General features: G+C 42.7%; 1 protein-coding gene across 1 annotated transcript; it reads right to left on the reverse strand.

Moving 5' to 3' along the window:
* Positions 1-13,691: 13,691 nt before the first annotated feature.
* On the reverse strand, positions 13,692-14,585 carry LOC105920832 (odorant receptor 131-2-like). Its single transcript, XM_036143498.1, has 3 exons — positions 14,550-14,585; positions 13,845-14,433; positions 13,692-13,708 (listed from the first exon to the last, which is right to left on the reverse strand). Exons 2-3 carry the CDS (start codon positions 14,410-14,412, stop codon positions 13,692-13,694), a joined length of 585 nt encoding a protein of 194 aa, XP_035999391.1. The 5' UTR covers positions 14,413-14,433; positions 14,550-14,585.
* Positions 14,586-16,538: the final 1,953 nt, after the last annotated feature.

The raw sequence follows: 16,538 nt of genomic DNA on the forward strand, positions 1-16,538 counted from the left end.
AGGAAGAACAACAACATGGGGGAAAAAGGGGGGGGGGAGAAAAAAAAGAGACAGATGTTTGCCTATTTATGCCAATAAAGAGTCAAACAACCGACACAAAAAACCCTCATAGCACGAAAAGCACAAATAACACAAGACAACATATATGCAGAAGGTTAACATTTGAGACCCGTCGCGTGTAAATTCATCAGTTTTATGAGCATCAGTTATGTGTGTATGTTTGGGTGTAAGTGTTTATATCTCCGTGAACACTCTCCAGAGGCCATTGTCCTTGATGTTATCAGCCGGCCAACAGTTCAGAAAAGCATCCACAGGTGTTAGCGGGGGAGGAGGGAGCGGGGGAGAGTTCTGAGCTCTCTACGCCATAACAATCCAGGAGTAGAGATAGGGAGGGCAAATATGTTATTTGTTATGAGACAGCTACACTGACTTTCCTGTCAGCTTTAAGTCTTTTGCTGGCTCCAAATGGTAAATCCAATTTTCACAATTGTTGGGCTTTTCCGGGCTTCTCTTCCAGATTTTATCCCATCTCCCCTTGAGTTCAACCACCAAAGCCAGTCTGCGTTCCAGCACATCCAGCTTTTCGGCGTCACTTCTCGACCTTCCAGAACTGTCCGTTCACCGCCTTAGTGAGCGTGTCATGCAGCCGGCAGTCTGATCAAAGCCAAATGGCTCCGACATCTGCTGTATTTGCTGATACATCAAAAATCCACAAAAAACAATAAGTAGAGATCCAAGTATCCTTAATCCAAATGTGAAAGTTTCAAACGTCCAGGAATGTCAAGGTAGAAAGTCACACCGTTTTCCTCCAGGAATTTAGGGTGTATCCCACAAAATAAGTCAAACGACCCCTTTCGTTGCCTACCCGTCGAAAAAAATGTATCAATAGCATTGAGAGACCAGCTTACCAGATCCATGTTTTTCAGAGTTCGGTTAATATGATGAAAGTGCTCAGAAAGACAGCAGAAGCAGGAGAGGGGTGGGGGGGGGTGAAAACTGCAGAGGAGAGAAAAGACACGACCGACCTCGAAGAAAGACAGAGACAGACCATCCAAGCCATCTTTAATTAAAGAACAGTATGAGGACTTGAAACTCATTCAAAAAAGCCCTGTCAGGAAGTGAGAGATGAATTTGCCTCCGGGTAACCACCTGATCAATAATCTTTATAGTCATTATGTTGACAATTCACTCAGATTCAGACATAAAACACAGGTACATGAAGACATTTTTTTTCAAGAGAACAACAATCCCTGAGAAGCTTAAAGGTATTGTAAAGCAGTGCATAAATGTTCCAAACGGGGATGCTGTTGTTTTCTGTAATTCCTGGCACTACCGCAGTTCTGACATGTTTGTCCTGCTGGGGACACCGTAGTGCAGGGGGGTTTTGTGCGCTGTTTTCCTTACAGTGTGTTTACTTCACTGAGCTATATAATACACTGGAATGTTGATTTTGCCGAAAAACTGAAGTCACTGGCCGCCATCTTGCTCCTCCCTACTCTCATAGAATCTCATAGGATTTGGTTGCAACAACAAGCAGTTTTCTGGCTGAGTGAAAACGTTTCACAGGTAATTCTACAGTCAGTGGATGTACTAACACTATCAACTACTAGGAAATTAGGTGCTGAAATCTTTTACATGTTATTCATATTAAATTTATGTATATATAAGTATGTGTATATGTATCTATGTATATATATGTATACATATATGTAAATATATGTTTTTGTATATTGTTATTTATATATTTATAAAAGTTATATATATATATATATATATATATATATATATATTTAAATAAAAAAAATGCTAAATATTTCAGCATATGACTTTCTCAGTACTTGATAGTTTTAGAACATAACATAAAAGTATATGGCATTTGACATTTTAAAAGTCTTAAGCCTCCCCTGAACATGAAAAAATCCTCGTTATTCGATGCTGTAGCGCACATATTCCCTAGTGACTGGAGGAAAATAGGGAGTACCAATATGGCGGCTGGTGGCTTCAAAGCGACTCGTTCTAACAGCCGGCGATTAGCACTCCAGTGTATTATATAGCTCAGTGTTTTACTTCCTGTAAGGTAAGCAGCAGCTCTGCTAGCCCGGTGTAAAATATACTTTACATTAATATACAGAGCTATTTCTGTTTGGTCAGTTTGCCAGTTAAATACAAATTACATTTTGTATTTGTGATGTTTGATTATTTTGTAATAAAGAAAATGTTTGAATGCTGACAATGTGTAAGGTGGATGAAATAAACGCGCCAAGGTCTCCCCACAACTAAGAGCCCTGTGTCCAATTCCTCTTCTGCACGGAACACATCCCACCTTCACCCAAAAGAAAACACAACGCAGAGCCCAAAGGGTGTCTTCCATCAGCTGCAGGTTTAAAGAGGGAAAGCCTGGGTTACAGTATAGACGTTTTTTTTTTTCCAGAAATGTATGTAAGAATCACCCAAGTCCCTTTTTGACCATCTTACCTGCTCTTCCGGTCTTCAGGAGGATCGCATGAAAAAAATCTCCCAAATCCTCTCTAGTCTTATTTCTTTCTACTGAGGCCTTCCTCTTCTTCTCATAAACATTAACAAGGTTCGGTTTATGTGACCTCAGCCATGTTCCAAGTGTACGGTGAGAGAAGCGGAGCTACAATGAACGGCTAACACTGAAGCTAACTGCTTAGCTAATCGCTAAGCTAACCGGATACATCAACCCTAGAAGTGTGAATGCGCAGTAAGTGGAAACTATGAAGAAAGGAGCACGGACACTGGTGTTAGGTGAGTGTGTCGGAATGGTGGCATGTGGGACAACCGGTAGATAAGGTGATTTCCCCAGAACTCGAAGCCGAAAAAAGATTGTTCACCAAACCTTCACAGTGTGCAAATAGATGGAAGCTGTCAGCAAACAATCTTCCAATCTTTAATGACTTTAGCTGAAAGATTTCTAGGCCAGTACAGACTGTGATCTGGGAGGCAGTTTCTGACAATCACTCCCGAAAAATAGGATTTTCTATTTGCTAGTTGGAAAGTTCAGATTGCTGCGGTGAGTCCGGTTAGAACTCCGAAGAAAGCAGAGTTGTACTCCAATTGGTCTAACTTGTCCTTGCAGTTTATTCACTAATTGCTGTAACAGTGTGTATAGTTTTCTAGAAAGACAACAATAATACAATATCAGTGTCTGAATAATTCTCAACAAATGATTGAACTAATATCTCACATGAAAACTGCAATATTAATAAATACAAACATCTTTTCTAAGTAAATACACGGCAGGAGAAAGCAAACCGTCTTATTTAGCTCTTAAGTGTGCACGTGTACAAACATGTCATAAACTAAAGACAAACTGAAATACTAAACAAACAATGTCACCGACTTCCAACATTACTTACTTGCATTTCACGCACACACATTGAAAGAAGGCGGCAACAAACTGCAACAGCTTGACGAAAACCACAAACCACGAACGGTAAACTCTACAGCTCCTTTTTTTTCTCTCTCCTTTTCAGTCTGCATGCTACCCTCCGGTACCTAAGCCCCGCCCCTTAAAGGGCTCTACACAGTAAACCGTAAGGCAGCCTTTTTCACAGCCGCCCACGTATTCACCTGTGAATACGAATAACAAAAAAAGGCTATATAAGAAAGATTAATCGTCCTTAGACAGGGCAGGTAGGCTAACAAGCCTGGCCACGGGTCGAACATAAGATCGTCCTTTCACAGTCACTTCAGCTGATCTGATCCGAGTATCTGGTCCAGGGAAAACTTGAGAAACTTTACCCACAGGCCAGAGGGCTCGCGGAAGCTGGTTGTCCACAATCATGACCACATCTCCTACTTGTAGATTGGCCGACTCAGTCTGCCACTTCTGTCGAGCTTGGAGCCCTGGCAGGTAGTACTTCAAAAAGTTCTGCCAGAACTGGTCGGCTAGAATTTGGCTGTGCCTCAATCTCCTCTGTCCAAGAAATTCTGGGCTGTCGTAGATGACTTGCGGCAGCGAAGCATCCCGCCGGCCCATGAGGAGATAGTTGGGGGTCACCGGGTCAGGATCCGCTACCTCAGATGAGGTATAACCTAGGGGTTTTGAATTGAGCATCCCCTCAATTTCAATCAGAACGGTGTGCAGCACCTCTTCAGAGACAATCTGGGCTCCGATGATGACTTGAAGAGCAGTCTTCAGAGAACGAATTTCACGCTCCCAGCAGCCTCCAAAGTGTGGGGAACCAGGAGGATTGAAAATGAACTTGATCCGCCATCCGGGGTGGGTTAGGGTGACCTTTCCACCTCTTGCACTCAACACAGGATCGCTGATAACGACGTACTGCTTCACGTCCACGTAGCACCCAATATCTCCTTCTGATCTCGGCAAACACTCTTTCTGGCCCGGGATGTTGGAGCTTACTATCATAATCTTGTATGATGAGTCTGGTCAGAGCGTGTCTGGGATCCAAAACAATGGGGTGAACTTAATCTACAGCCAAGTCAGGATTCCAGCGTAAACAGTCTCCTACTCTGATGAGCCCTGTTTTCTCATCATACTCAGGTGCCAGTAAAAGAAGACGACTGGATTTGGCGATAGGTTTCCTGGCCTTTAACTGGGTGATCTCCTCCAAGAATGATTCCCTTTGGGCTTGTTGTAGAGCTTCTATCTCAGCAGCAGCATAGGAATCAGCAGTGAGAGGACAGTCAGACAGGTGATGAGCGATGGCCTCTAAGTAGCTGTTCCAGGTTTGGTGCTGGCGTGGATCTGGAACACTAGAGCTACACGTAGTAAGACAAACAGCTTGTCGTTTCAGCTCACCTTCAGGATCACTCTGGGGTGGTGTTGGCAGATCAGGCCAGCAATCTGGAGCTAATTTCAGGAATTCAGGTCCATTTGTCCATCTGCTGCCTCTACTGATGTCTTGGATGGTGAGACCACGAGTGATGTCGTCTGCTGGGTTGTCTCTCGAGGGCACATACCTCCATGTGGAGGTTCCCGTCATCTCTTGTATTTCCGCCACTCGAGTACCCACGAAAACCTTTTATCTGCAGGAGTCTGAACCCAACCAGGTTAGGACTGTGGCTGAGTCAGACCACAAGATGCAGCTGCGTATGGGAAGAGTTAACTCAGAGCTGATGAACTTGTAGAGCTGAGCACCTGTTAGAGCAGCACACAACTCTAACCTAGGAACAGATTGTTGTTTCTTTGGAGCAACACGAGACCGAGCGCCAAGGAAGGCAACCTCAACTTCTCCTTCAGGACTCTCTGTCCTGAGATAAGCCACTGATCCATATGCCTGTTCGGAGGCATCACAGAATACATGGATATCGCTCATACAGTTGGGCTGGTCTAACCTGTGACTGGTGTGGCATCTAGGCAGTGTGATCTTGTGCAGTTATTCCAGCTCTGCTTCCCATGCATACCACTTCTGCAGGGGGACCTCAGGGAGCTGTGGGTCATCCCAACCTCTCTGTTTCTCCCACAGGTGGCGTACAATAACTTTGGCTCGGGTGGTCAGATTGATATGATTCTGAGGTAGGCTGACGTCACTTCCTGTTTGCGGTAAGGCGTATTGTATCACTTCCTGTTTTCACTGCGTGAGCAACGGTTTGTTGCTCCAGATTCTCTCGCTTTTATCTTGAATCTCTTTGCTGTAACATCTGTTTCTAACACATAAGCACTTTTAAAACATTTTCTGTTGCTGCACATTACGCTTGGGAACTCCTCGTGTTTCACGGTTTGCTCTCTTGGCGTGGTAGAAGGGCGCTAGCCTAGCCTAGCTTTAGTTACTTCAGCTTCTCTGTCTCTGACTAAGTCTCCTATCTCCTGCTCTCTGTGTCAGATGTTTAGCTATTCCTCTGCCTCCTTTAGTGATAATGGTACTTGTAATAAATGTAGTGTTTTTGTAGCTTTGGAGGCGAGGGTGTCAGAATTAGAGTCCCGGCTCCGTGCTATGGAAAGACCAGCTGATAGCCGCCCCTCTGCTAGCGCGGAGCCACATAGACCTAGCGTTAGTTCACTTAGTGGTCCTCCAGAAGCACCCGAGCAGCCGGGTAAGCAGGCCGGCTGGGTGACAGTTCGTAGGAAGCATAGCTCTAGATTTCAGCCCCCAGTTCACCACCAACCCGTCTGCGTTTCTAACAAATTTTCCCCACTCAGCGACACACCAGCTGAGAAGCCGACCCTGATTTTTGGGAGCTCAATAGTCAGAAACGTGGCACTAGAGACACCAGGGACCATAGTTAAATGCCTGCCAGGGGCCAGAACGGGCGACATAGAATCTTACCTAAAACTGCTGGCTAAGGATAAGCGTAAATAAAGTAAGATTGTTATTCACGCTGGCGGTAATGACACCCGATCACGCCGATCGGAGGTCACTAAAGTTGGTGTTGCTTCGGTGTGTGAGTTTGCTAAAGCAATGTCGGACTCTGTAATTTTCTCTGGTCCCCTGCCTGATTTGACCAGTGATGACATGTTTAGCTGCATGTCATCATTCAACCGCTGGTTGTCTAGGTGGTGTCCTGAAAACGACGTGGGCTACATTGATAACTGGAGAACTTTCTGGGGAAAACCTGGTCTGATCCAGAGAGACGGCATCCATCCTACTTTGGATGGTGCTGCTCTTCTTTCTAGAAATCTGGCCGGATTTATTAGTTCTCCTAAATGCTGACAACCCAGGGTCCAGACCAGGAAGCAGAGCCGTAGTTTAACACACCTCTCTGCAGCTTCTGTACTGTTACCCATCCATTATCCTATTGAGACGGTGTCTTTCCCACGGCCAAAACTAAAAAGATCAAAAACTTATCTAAAAGGAACAAATCATAAAAACCTAATAAAAATCAATATGATTCACCTTGAACCTAAAAATAAAACAATTAAATGTGGTCTATTAAATATAAGGTCTCTCCCTCCAAAGACTTTGTTAGTTAACGAATTGATTTCTGATAAACAGATTGATTTGTTTTGTCTCACAGAAACCTGGCTACAAGAGGACTACGTTAGTATAAATGAGTCAACTCCCTCTAATTATTCAAATTTCCACATTCCCAGATCTGTGGGAAGAGGAGGAGGAGTGGCAACCATCTTTCAGTCTGATTTATTAATTAGTCCCAGGCCAATTAATAACTACAGTTCTTTTGAACATTTAACCCTCAGTTTCCCTCATCCAAACTGCAAAGCAATAAAACCTCTTCTGTTTGTTGTTTTGTATCGTCCACCAGGCCCTTACACTCAGTTTTTGGATGAGTTGTCAGATTTCCTATCTAATTTGGTGTTAAATACTGATAAGGTTATTATAGTGGGTGATTTTAACATCCATGTTGACACAGAATGTGATAACCTTAGTGTAGCCTTTAAAACTATCCTAGATTCAATTGGTTTTGCTCAAAATGTGCATAAACCGACGCACTCTTGGCTCCATACTTTAGACCAGGGATGGGCAACTGGCGGCCCGGGGGCCGCACACGGCCCTCGTCATCACTCAGTGCGGCCCGCGAATAGATCAATAATAATTTAATAATGATAAAAAATAAAAAAAAATAAAAAAAAACAGTAATTATACTTTTGACCGATAGGGGGCCGTACCCAAACAATAGCGGGCATGGGCCGCTTTGCAACAGCGAGGAAGAAAGTCAAGAGCCCTGGCCACTAGCAGTGGAATAAAGGGAAAACTTGACGAGAAAGTCACATTTTTCAAACAATATGGGAAGAAGTACGGACATGTGGAATTTTTTTTTTGGTCTCTTGTCATTCACACACAACATAAACCGTGAGAGCCGAGTGAGTTTTGAAACAGCAAAGCTTTGTCTTAAGCAGAAGATCAAAACGTGCAGCACCGCATTCACAGACCAGTGTGATGCATTTGAGTGTCAGAAAGCTATGGTGCATTCAGGAGCATGGGACATTAGATTTTTCAGAATAAAAAGCTAACATGTGCATAATCAAAAAGTAACAGAAATACAATTATAGAGCATTCAGTATTGTAAGAAAGCCCACACAGTTTCTGGATAGACACATTATTGTTTGAGTTAAGCTCTGTGCCGTTTTATGCCTCTTTCCTTGTAAATTTGAAATGACCCATGCTCCTGAATGCATTGATATGGAGTTTAAATTCCTTTTTTGCAATTTTTTTTTGTTTGTCTTTTGCTTAAGGACATTTCAAACTGAAAAACTCACAGAGAAAGAAATGGCAATTAGAAGGATTTTATTGATACAATATTTTAAGTCTTTGGCGCTCAGACCTCGGCAGGAACATTAATGCTGAATTATACTTTAATATGCATAAGTAGATGTATGAGAACAGGTATGTTCCCCCCAGGTCTGAAACTGGTGGTGGAGTGGAGATAGAAGAAGTTTGTTCAGTCCATATGGTGATCTGTTTAAGATAGATGTCCAACTTGATAAACACAGGTTTGCATGAACTGTCCATGATGAGCAAGCTTGAAGCGACTGTGGAGAGGAAAAACTCCCCTTGGGAAGAAACCTCTGGCAGAACCGGGCCCAACATGGTGGTCTTCTGCCGGACCAATAACGAGGTGATAGGGAGTGATGAAGACTGAAGGGAGAAAACACTCTGATGGGTTGAGGATGGAGGAACGTCTTGGAAGCTAGATGAACTCAGCTATGATGGTGGAGAAGGGGTTGGGGGTGGGTTGAATCGGACATCTGATTCGAAATCCGACATGCAATCCGTTTGCGCTTGCTGGTTAGCAGGCTGAGACGTGGATTTGAAGTTGCTTTTAAGATGAGCGTGGGATGCTGATTGGCTTCATGGAGGTGCGGTTCGTAGCTGATTGGCTCACATCAGAGGCGTATCAGACTCTGATTGAATGGAGGCAGGCGATGAGTTTCTTCGATTGAACTTGCGCCTTCAGCTTCATATTAAAATGCATTTATATGCAGAAAATAGTTATATGTTAGTGCAGTAAACATACAGATATAAATTCATCTAAAATTTGTTCTTATAGGGCTTGGGCGTCGTGACGTATTACTTTCCGTGGCCGCCATATTGAATGCCCCGCCGCCACTACTCAGACTACTGCCTATGACTACCGCGTACTGTACTCCCTCTCAGCCGTGTTTTAATTTGATTAATTTCACCTTAACTTGATTTCAACCATGGTAAACCATTGCTGTGTTATGGGCTGTAACAGTGCAACACATGATCGCCATGGGAAAAACATAGAAAATGGGTTAACTTTCCACCGCTTTCCTGCCTGGAGGCGCAACCACAGAGAACAAGTGTTAGAGACAACGAAAAGTCTTCGGCTCGCTTGGATCGCGGCTGTAAGACTACCGATCATAACTTTCCACAGTATCCCGATGTCAATGAGAGTGTGTTCCCTCCATTTTCATTCTGGTAAGTTAAAGATGCACGGTTTTATTTAATAGCCTACAGTTTCTTTCCTTCAGCCGCACACCACATACATGCACATAAATACTAAAACGGCAGCGGGAAAAGGCTCAAATACGTGAGAAACCAGGAGGGTTTAGGGAGGGTTGGCAGTTAATGTTACTAACTACACCTTTGAAACACATAGCAGCTAGTTAAAAGTACATTACATGCGTGAGTGGTTGTTAGCACTAACGGTTAGCAGCTACTAAACTAGCAGGTGTCAGAGCCGTCTGAGCACAGCTTACCTTTGTAAGGATTACTGTGTTCCCACAGTTTGCTGGCTTTAAGATCTGCAGCTCCTGAACCCATCCATTCGTAAACTGCACATGAGACTCCAAGGATTTGTAGCTTTGGAACTGTTCTGAAGTATAGGCGCTCACATCACAAACTAGGTAGCCGAAGACGTCCGATATGCAAAACAGTGGCAACAAGTGGTCGTCGGCGCTCCATAATAATGCTGATTTTGTCAACATACCGGTCCCTGATTTCTCTATTTAATGTGTCCCGGTAAATTTCAGATCCTTTTCGGGATTTTAACATATTTTTTATATCTATTCTTTCTCAACTCTACTTCTACGTCTCTTCGTTCAACAACGTTATGTCAGAGGTATTTTAACGTTGCGTTGCCGTCAATATGGCCGCCACGATCCCAAGCCCTATTGAGAATAATTTGTAGCGTCTTTCATATCCAATTATTTGAAGTGCGTGGTCATGTGGCCCTCCAATGGTCGTGCTGAAAAAAATGTGGCCCTCTTTATCATGGAAGTTGCCCATCCCTGCTTTAGACTATGTGCTGACATATGGCATTGATTGTGAAGAATTAACAGTATTTCGTCACAACCCTGTCCTATCTGATCATTTTTTAATAACATTTGAGTTTAATCTAACTGAGTTCTCCACCCCCGAAAGAGGGTTCCATTATAGTAGATCTTTATCGAATAATGCTGTATCAAAACTTAAAGAGTCTGTCCCCTTTTTAATATCCTCCGTATTGCAGAAATTCCCTGTAGATGGCAGCAATGTTGTTTCTTCCAATTCACAAATAGATGTCTTTGTAAACGGTATGACTTCCTCATTGCGTTCTGCATTAGATAATGTAGCTCCCTTGAAAAAGAAGGTGATTATTCACAGGAAGCTGGCTCCTTGGTTTAATTCAGAGCTGCGTTCCTTGAAGCACAATGTTAGGAAATTGGAGAGAAAATGGCGCTCTTCACACCAAGAGGAATCCTACCTAATCTGGAGGGACAGTCTATTGTTGTATAAAAAGACCCTTCGCAGACTTAGAGCAGCATATTTTTCATCATTAATTGAGGAGAATAAGAATAATCCTAGATTTCTCTTCAGCACAGTTGCCAAACTTACCCAGAGCCACAGCTCTGTTGATCCATCCATTCCCTTAGCTCTTAGCAGTAATGATTTTATGGGATTCTTCATAAATAAAATTGATTCCATTAAAAATAAAATAATTGGCATCCTCCCAAACATGATTACCTCGTCCTCAGTAAGTGAGGCAGCATTGGAAGAATCCTTAGAACCTGCGCAGTGTTTGAACTGTTTAAAAGCAGTAGAGCTTTCTGAGCTATCTAAAATTTTAGCTTCATCTAAACCTTCTACCTGTATGTTAGACCCAATCCCAACCAAGTTGTTTAAGGAGGTATTCCCTCTGATCAGTGGTCCTATTTTAGACATGATTAATCTATTCTTGGTAAATGGATATGTAAAACAGGCTTTTAAAGTAGCTGTTATTAAACCTTTACTTAAGAAACCATCTCTTGATCAAGATGAGTTAGTAAATTACAGACCTATATCTAATCTTCTTTTCTTATGTAAAATTCTTGAGAAAGTAGTTGCTAATCAACTATGTGAACATTTACAAAGTAATGACCTACTTGAGGGGTTTCAGTCAGGTTTTAGAGCTCATCATAGCACTGAAACAGCTCTGGTGAAGGTCACTAATGATATTCTCATGGCCTCAGATAATGGACTTGTGTCTATACTTGTCCTGTTAGATCTCAGTGCTGCATTTGATACAGTTGATCACAATATTCTCCTACAAAGACTTGAGCATACTGTAGGGATTAAGGGAAAAGCATTAGGCTGGTTTAAATGTTATCTGTCGGACAGATTCCAGTTTATTCATGTTAATAATAAATCTTCCTCAAACTCTAGGGTCACCTGTGGAGTACCACAGGGTTCAGTCCTTGGACCAATTCTATTTACTATATATATGCTTCCGATTGGCAAAATTATCAGACAGCATGGGATTAATTTCCACTGTTATGCTGATGACACTCAGCTATATTTATCCATAAATCCTGATGAATCCAATCAGTTACTTCGACTGCAGTCATGTCTTGATGACATCAAAAGCTGGATGACTTTAAATTTCCTGCATTTAAATTCTGACAAGACAGAAGTTGTAATCTTTGGGCCAGAGTCCTCAAAAAATAAAGTTCTTAACCAATCACTTAATCTTGATGACATTAACTTGGCCTCTGGTAATAAAGTTAAAAATCTTGGTGTTGTTTTCGACCAAGACATGTAATTTAAATCCCATTTTAAACAGGTTTCCAGAGTTTCCTTGTTTCACCTCCGGAATATCGCCAAAATTAGAAACATTCTGTCCAGGAGTGATGCTGAAAAACTAGTCCATGCATTTGTTACTTACAGGCTGGACTATTGTAATTCTTTACTATCAGGAAGTCCACAAAATGCAGTTCAAAGCCTTCAGCTGATCCAAAATGCTGCGGCAAAAGTTCTGATGAAAATCAACAAGAGGGATCATATTTCTCCAATTTCTCAGAATAGAATTTAAAATTCTCCTTCTAACGTATAAAGCCCTTAATAATCAAGCTCCATCATATATCAGAGCTCTGATTACCCCGTATGTTCCTAACAGAGCACTTCGCTCTCAGACTGCAGGTCTGCTGGTGGTTCCTAGAGTCTCTAAAAGTAGAATGGGAGGCAGATCCTTTAGCTATCAGGCTCCTCTCCTGTGGAACCAACTCCCAGTTTTGGTCCGTGAGGCCAAAACTATTTTTAAGACTAATCTTAAAACTTTCCTTTTTGACAAAGCTTATAGTTAGAGTGGCTCATGTTACCCTGAGCTACCTCTATAGTTGTGCTGTGATAGGCCTAGGCTGCTGGAGGACATCAGGGTCTAATTTTCTCACTCTACTGAGTTCTACTGTTCTCCAGTTTTGCATTGTATTACATTGAAATGACTATCATCATTTCAGCTTTTAACTTTTTGCTCTCTATCTTTTTCTTCATAGTAGGTACACCTGGTCTGGCGTTCTGTTAACTGTGACATCATCCAGAGAAGACGGCTCACCCGCTATTACCATCTAATGTAGAACAGATTACTAGATCAATGTGTGCTTCTGTGCTTTTTTGTCTCTCTTGTTGTGTCTCTGCTCTGTCCTCTGTAACCCCCAGTCGGTCGAGGCAGATGACCGTTCATATTGAGCCCGGTTCTGCCGGAGGTTTTCCTTCCCGTTAATGGGGAGTTTTTCTTCCCACTGTCGCTTCATGCTTGCTCAGTATGAGGGATTGCAGCAAAGCCATGTACAATGCAGACGACTCTCCCTGTGGCTCTACGGTTCCCCAGGAGTGAATGCTGCTTGTCGGGACTTTGATGCAATCAACTGGTTCCCTTATATAGGAAATTTTTGACCAATCTGTATAATCTGATTGATTATGACTTTGTAAAGTGCCTCGAGATGACATGTTTCATGAATTGGCGCTATATAAGTAAAATTGAATTGAATTGAATTGAATTTACTTGAATTGACATGGAAAAAGAAGCAGAATGTATGGAAGTTTAAAGAAAGCTTTTAAATTGATCCCAATGAGATTTGATCTTAACTCTGTTCAATGTGCATCATGTTCTTAAGATTTCCAATTATCCTTATGGGTTTTAAGTAAGTAAGTAAACTTTATTTATACAGCACATTTCACAGATAAAAATCACAAACTGCTTTACAGAGTGTAACAATACCAAATATCACAAGAACAGCTACCAAGGATAACATCAAAAATACATATATTTAAGTAAACGCTTGTCCAAATAAAATGTCTTCAGCTGCTGTTTAAAGGATTTAACAGATTTTAACTTAAAGTTAGAGTGGGTGATTTTTACCGAAGTTTCGGCAAAGTTTCCCAAAGTCCCTTTTGAATAACTGCGCATGCCCAAGTCCGTCTTACCTGCTCTTCGCTTCTCAGGGGGATTGCATGAAAAAAAATCTTCCAAATCCACTCTGGTCTTATTTCTTTCTACTGAGGCCTTCCTCCTCTTCTAATAAAAATGAATGTGGTTCATTACTACTCTCAGCCATGTTCAAAGTCTACGATGAGAGCAATGGAGCTACCATGAACGGCTAACACTGAAGCTAGCCGCTAAACTAGCCGCTAAGCTAGCCGCTAAGCTAGCCGCTAAGCTAGCCGCTAAGCTAGCCGCTAAGCTAGCCGCTAAGCTAGCACCAAGCACCAACGCCAGGTTAGAACAAAGGTCCTTCATGTGCCAGATCTCCATTCTGTCTAAAGTGAAGTCCACAAACAACAGAACACGAGTGAGGTTGTTCAATGAACTGACAGCCCAGATTGCAACGACCGCCACAGTTGTGTTTCTGATGGTGATGATGGCAGAGTGCCTCAGTGGGAAGCACACAGCCACGTATCTCTCTAAAGGCATCACCACCAGGGTTAGGGGAGAAATCCCAGTCGTGAGATTGGCTAGCATACTGAGAACGGTGCACAGCGAATACGCCAGTTTTACTCTGCAGACAGACAGCAGGAACTGCACCTGACTCTGCGCCAGCTGGACAGTGTCTGCCAGAAGGAGGTTGTACAGAAGAACGTAGCGACACGTGTCCCGGAACACAGCTTTGCTCCTCAGAGTGAACAGGATGGTGCCATTAATGTAGAGAAAAATGACGGACGGGACCGTAGACAGGGTGGAAATCAGAACTACCCGTAATAGATTCTGACTCTCAGTCACTGCAGTCATGTTAGACTCCGACTGGGACGCATTCAACATGCTGAAACTCATTAAAACTAGTAAAAATTGTACCTGTTGGTAAACAGAAACACTCAGTTAGAATTAAAAGGTTTAGATGCAAACGTTGATTCACACAGGAATGGCTGGTGGTGAACAGAAACCCTGTAAATGATGAATAGACCGTTTACCTGTGCAGAGCCGAGCCTTAGGTCAGGTGTGCTGCCCACCTGGCTTTGCTTTACTTTAGTGGAAATTAGTTCAGCTCAATAAATGTTCACCTGACACGTCACATGTCAGCATTGAGCCAATGAGCCAATCCCTCTGGTGCCACAGAGCTCACCTGTGCTTTTATTTCTCTATGCTTTTGGTGCTGATTTAACTCAAGTTAAAAACTAAAACATCTTTGCTAATCTGAAATTCATTCATTTTTCTATAGAAAATTGAATGAATGTAATTTTCTTCCATTCACACACAGCATCAGACAACCAGTTCAATCAAAGAAAACCATCTGAATAGATTAAGATGTTAATTAAGTTGTTAATTAATTAAAATGTTAATTTAAATGGATTAAGTTAAATCCATTTAAATTCAGTTGCACTTATATTTCCTATACTGTGGTCTACCAAACAATGGCATTATGATCTAACTTTGAGAGGTGGCAGGTTTTGGTAGACAGCCTGTTCCTGTAGTGTCTTATGAAGTCCTGAGGACCCCAAACCGCTTTACACCGGGCCCTCTGACCCCCACCAACAGGTAAAGTGGGACATGACGACTGAGACGGTCGGAGCGTGCGGTAGAACCGACAACCCGCCGGTTACAGAATGAACTTCATAGCGCTGCTGTCGACCCGTTTGGTATAAACGGATTGGGGTTGGGTGTCAGAGCCACCGGGGTCTCTTGTGTTTCCTTCACCTCTTAAATTTCATTGTGACCTTCAGGTGACTCTGCACTGCAGCACCCGTCAAGGCCAGTTAAGCCGGGCGTACACTGTACTAGTTTTTCCCCTTTTCGGGACGATTCTTAAGTCGTGCGAGCATTTTTTGAATCGGGCCGAATTTCAGCTTGATTGTACAGGGGGGGAGGAGGGGCGACTGGCTTCTCACGACTACCTCCTGATCAGGAATCGGTTGTAAATCAAACATGTTTGAAATTCAGTCGGCAGTGGTGAGGTTTTCGTGAGCGCATCCTGCTGTTCACCCACCGAAGGCGCCTCTTCCCCACGGTTCCGTCGCACAGTTTGAGATGTATATAAGTACCACGACTGAAAAACTCGTACAGTGTATGCCCGGCTTAAGGAGACACTTAAGAGGAGCAGGCTGCCCTGAGGCAGATGCCCGGTCGTTGCTACTCACAGAGTGATTGTCCTTTGTTCCCCGCTCACCTCACCTTTTAAATATCCTTGTCTACGGTCCCTGGCGTCATCCAGGATGTCTGTCCACTACCATCTTATCCTCAGAGTCCTTTAAAGAATTCACTATGAAAATCCTTTATTCCACCAACACCATTCACCTGCCAGCTCAGCCTCCAACACTCCACCACAATCATTAATCTCAGCCCTGCATCCACCTGCATTCAGCTCCCTCCTGGGTCTTCCCCATGTCCACAAACAGAAAGAATCAGTTTTCTCTTCGTTATCATCATGGTTAAGCTTCTAGTCAGAGTGGCTCATGTTACCCTGAGCTACCTATATAGTTATCAGTGGCGTAGGAATAGGGGGGGCAAGGGGGGCAAGTGCCCCCTCACTTTTTGGACAGGGGGGGCAAACGGTATGTTTAGCCCCCCCCCCCCCCACTTTTGAGTTAAAATTTCCTTTTAATCTGGCTACCTAATTAATTGATAGTGTGATAGTGTTACTGTCATTGAATTCCATTTTTATTAATAATTAATTTGTTTTCTCTTAATTCAATTTTTAATTACTTGAAGTCTACTGGTTATTTCATTATCTTTTTAATGTTCAAATTCATTATTATTATTTTGTTTAATATGGGTTAAGCTTCAGTACTCTTAGTATGTGTAAATTGTTTACATCTTGTATGACTATGTACTGTTTACTGGGACCTATAAGTAACGTGTGTGGGCATCTTCTCGGTATCCAACTTTTATGAGTCTGTCCACTTAATGACCTCTTGACTCATGCGCTATAGTCACTTCCTTTAAAACCATTAAGACAAAGAAGA

The sequence above is a fragment of the Fundulus heteroclitus genome, chromosome 11, assembly GCF_011125445.2.
Source record: "Fundulus heteroclitus isolate FHET01 chromosome 11, MU-UCD_Fhet_4.1, whole genome shotgun sequence".
Classification (NCBI taxonomy): Eukaryota; Metazoa; Chordata; class Actinopteri; order Cyprinodontiformes; family Fundulidae; genus Fundulus; species Fundulus heteroclitus.

Excerpts from the sequence above, each read along its gene's own strand:
- LOC105920832 (XM_036143498.1), bottom strand. The coding sequence starts at position 14,412 with ATGAGTTTCAGCATGTTGAATGCGTCCCAGTCGGAGTCTAACATGACT.